The following is a 3,992-nucleotide window of genomic DNA, read 5'->3' as shown; positions in this document are numbered from 1 at the left end:
ATAAAAGCAATCGTTATAATACTTTTTTGTATACATTTTAATTCCTTTGTTTAACAGTTCTTTCTGATTATTAGACAGATTTCTGTCCATATTAGACAGAACTGTTAACGACGACAGCGAACAAGGAGAATGTGAACACTGTGTGCGCAGTCAAAATAAAAGTCCCGCCTCGAACACATCGGCCAAACAGAAAAACTTATCAGCCAATGCCGATATTTGAAAAATGGCAGATATCGGCCGATATTTCGGCTTTGGCGATATATCGGTCGACCACTAGTTATAATAATGCGTGTATGAGTGCACTTGACGCACTGATTGCACATTGCATTTATGCACAGGCATTTCCGTACATTCATGTTGTTTCCACACACATTCACGAATGTTTTGATTTGTCATGTTTATGTTGCCGTGTTTAGTTATTCTGAATGCATCTGTGCACTGTAGTAGATATATGCAGTCAGCAGGTGGTTGGTTTAGGTTTTTTTTGGCATCTCCATGTGGTCTTGTTCGGTATCACAACTTGGCTTCTCTAAAATGTAAAAAAGCTCTTTGCTGTTGCGCTGTACACATACTATAAAATTCAGATTTTTTTTCTAGTTATTCTGAATGGATCCGTGTACTGTAGTAGATATATGCAGTCAGCAGGCGGTTGGTTTAGTTTTTTTTTTTGGCATCTCCATGTGGTCCTGTTCGGTATTGCAACTTGGCTTCTCTAAAATGTAAAAAAAGCTCTTTGCTGTTGCACTGTACACATACTATAAAATTCATGTGCGCTTATATGGGCTCCTTCTATCATTTGGTTCTTTGTAGGGATGCGCCGATCCGATATTCATATCAGGTATCGGCTCCGATAGTGCCATTTTTCTCGGATCGGGTATCGGTCAGAGAGGGCCGATCCAAATCCGCGATTTTTTTTTTCCGATTGTGCGAATTATTCTGTGTTACTTCTGAAGCCATACGATAGCTTAATGTGAGCTACATATGAATATTTAAGTCCTTACATTAAAGTTCACACAAACTCTTTTCTCCGCTGTGGCTGCCAGTCATTCGTTCAGCCTTTAAACCCTGGTCACGTTCGGTTACAGCAGTCAGTCTCCAAGATCATTCTGTGTTCCCATTATACTTGATTTGTAAATACATGTCTATGATTTTGCAAAAAGGACTTTATCTTCTTGCCGGAATTTAATGTTGTTTTGTTACTTGCTACCGGGTGTCTGTGAGAACAAAACACGGGTGTAGAAAAGACTATAAATTGTTTTTAACATGCACAGTAACTGAAATTTAAAACTGTTAAAAGAAAGGCTCAATAACTGTTGCACAGAAATAATATACTACGCATCAGGTATCGGCCAATACCGAACCCTAGGTATCGGAGGCGAAAAAGGCGGATCGGAGCATCCCTAGTTCTTTGGTGTCCTTTTGGAGTTTCTAAGTGTACTTTTTTGGAAAGACATCTAAATGTATCTTGAAAAAAGCTTGCAGAAAATGTAGATTTTTGCTTCCTTTTGATTTTGGCAAAAAATATGACCCAACTGAGATTCACCCAGGAAAGCTCGAGTACGGGCCAGTGCATGATGGGTAATGTGAACTTACTGAGCCCAACCATGCCGTCAGGGACTCTGTACTCTTCTGTGAGAGACGAGGGACGTACGCTACACAAAGACAAAAACAAACGCAACAGTCAGGAAAAGTACCAGCAGAAACATACGTTCAGTTCTTACTAACTCGCGGCCGAAAGCCTTTTCAGAAAAACTGCCATTAATCCATGTAAAAAAAAGAGATATACATTAAGATCTTGTTACGTTTTGAAGACACCACATTAAAATAGTCCAACTTTTACACGAGCACCTCAAGACCCCTGTATTTGGCTTAACACGTCTGATAGAGTCAGCGGAAACCGAACCCAGCCTAATCATACAGGCCTGTGTAGTTATTCCTGGCTTCCCAAGCGCTCAGATCTGAGATCTGTCTAACGACTCTGATCAGAGCGCACAGGAGGACTGTCTTACCTCTGCTGGGAAAGGGCAGCCAGCTGGGCTCCGATAGCTGTGGATGAGAGAGGGATAAAATCACTGCACTAAAAATACACAGACATTTGCTTCGAGTAGCTAAAAGTGAGACTGTGTGTTCATATGAGCAAAAAAAGCAAAGAAAGACGTACACAGTGCTGAAGCGTTGTCTCGGTCAGATGCCATCTTCTTACACTCAGGCTGATCTGAGGGGAAAACACAAGAACAGCTCAAAAACAATCTCAGGAGAGACAGATGGACAGATCCAGAGCACGCCTCTCTGCCGCCGTACCTCCGTCGTCCAGCGATCGCTTCTGTGCCGCGAAGGCATAGCTCTCCGCTCCGCCGTTATTGCTCATGGGGGGACCTGTGACGTCTCCGCCGATCTTTGCTGCGATCTGGAAAACACACATTTATACAGCAAAATCAGCATGAAGTTACTATTAATTGCTAGTCACATGAGACATTTTCCTGTAAAATTATGCATTGAAATATATATAGATACTACTGTTCAAAAGTTTAGTGTCAGCAAGATTTTGTTCCAGATCTTCCAAAGTTTCTTGACTCACCAAGGCTGCAATTATTTGATCAAAAACAGAGTAAAAATTTGATATTTTATTACAATTTAAAATAACGCTTTTCTATGTGACTATATTGCTAAATGTAATTTTTTGCTGTGATCAAAGCTGAATTTTCAGCATCATTACGTCAGTCTTCAGTGTCACATGATCCTTCAGTAATCATGCTAAAATGCTAATTTGCTGATTGAGAAATATTTCCTATCATCACCATCAGTGTTACACAGGGCTTAATTCTGCTTTGTTTTTTTGGACAAACACTATTGCTTTCCATAGTATTCTTTGAAATGCCTTCGAAAACAACGTAAAAACATGGTAAATAAATGTCCAAAACTCTGTAAAACGGCATATGAAAAGTACCATTGTATATCTATAATCTAAAACCACTGCTGCAAGTTACCCTAGTAATGGCCACAAATTATATATATATACACACATATATAGTTACTTTTATAATCCTAAATAACACCGCTTTTACCATGATACCACGATGCTAGCATGTTTTACAGCATGTGTACCCCAATAAAACCATGGTACTAGCCTTACACATACTAAAACACATGGTAGTACCGTGGTTCTTTTTGTTAGGGTACAAAAGGGGGGAAAATACCATGGTAATACGATGTTTATTGGACATTTACAGCAGTCGCGCAGCGCCATGTTAACATTACCCCGTGGACTAGTGTAAATACTGTAATACGTGAATATAATCATTCACTACATACCGCGCTAAATACCTATTCTGTGCTAACATTTCTGTACCATAGTACCGCATTCGTTTGTAACGGTAACTAGTAACCAGATATTGCTATTGTTCAAAACCATACGCGATCGCGGCTCGTGCTAACGGATGATTGTGGCGCGCGCCGGCTCATGTGCCGCGGCCCGCGCGCTGACCCACAAACGCGGCCCGCAGTGCGGATCTCTCACCTGCCGCGCGCGCTGCACCGCGTCGGCGAACGCGTCTTTCTTGAATCCACCGGCACCGGGCGGCGGCATCGCGCTGTACTCAGACATGTTGTCCGTGCGGAGGGTGAAGTGTGCGGGAGACGGCGGGGAGCTCTAGGCCTGGCGGAGGTGCGCAGACGCGGGAAGACGAGCGAGACAAACGCATGGAAGGAGGGACTAAAGGCCTGCGGGTCTGAAAGCGGCCTCCTATAGGCGTTCCTAATGAGTGGCTGTTGCGAGGACCAATCAGAGGGCAGCTGGAGGCGGGCGTAGCGTGCGCATTGGACCATTCACCCAATGAGTGAGGGATGACCGAACGCGACGCACAGAGCGTGCCGCTGTGTGAGGGAACCAATCAGCACTGGGCAACGCATGAAATAGCCCAATGAGGTTCGAGAAAACGCTGATAGGAAATGATGGACGTTTGGATCAGCGTATAGGCTCTTTAGGACCGTTT

At 43.0% G+C, this 3,992-nt stretch overlaps 1 protein-coding gene across 1 annotated transcript in view; it reads right to left on the bottom strand.

The window, feature by feature from the left end:
- Positions 1 to 3,712, bottom strand: part of LOC107700847 (far upstream element-binding protein 2-like) — a 20,487-nt gene extending 16,775 nt beyond the window's left edge. The window contains exons 1-5 of the mRNA XM_016502671.1: positions 3,518 to 3,712; positions 2,302 to 2,407; positions 2,162 to 2,215; positions 2,010 to 2,046; positions 1,594 to 1,652 (exon numbers count right to left, since the gene is read on the bottom strand). Coding sequence (XP_016358157.1) covers positions 1,594 to 1,652; positions 2,010 to 2,046; positions 2,162 to 2,215; positions 2,302 to 2,407; positions 3,518 to 3,604 — 343 coding nt within the window. The 5' untranslated portion in view covers positions 3,605 to 3,712. The remainder of the gene's footprint in view (positions 1 to 1,593; positions 1,653 to 2,009; positions 2,047 to 2,161; positions 2,216 to 2,301; positions 2,408 to 3,517) is intronic.
- Positions 3,713 to 3,992: the final 280 nt, after the last annotated feature.

Source organism: Sinocyclocheilus anshuiensis, unplaced genomic scaffold, assembly GCF_001515605.1.
Source record: "Sinocyclocheilus anshuiensis isolate Anshui unplaced genomic scaffold, SAMN03320099.WGS_v1.1 scaffold1127, whole genome shotgun sequence".
Lineage (NCBI taxonomy): Eukaryota > Metazoa > Chordata > Actinopteri > Cypriniformes > Cyprinidae > Sinocyclocheilus > Sinocyclocheilus anshuiensis.
The sequence above is the reverse complement of the archived record's forward strand: the minus strand, read 5'-3'. Positions and strand labels throughout refer to the sequence as shown.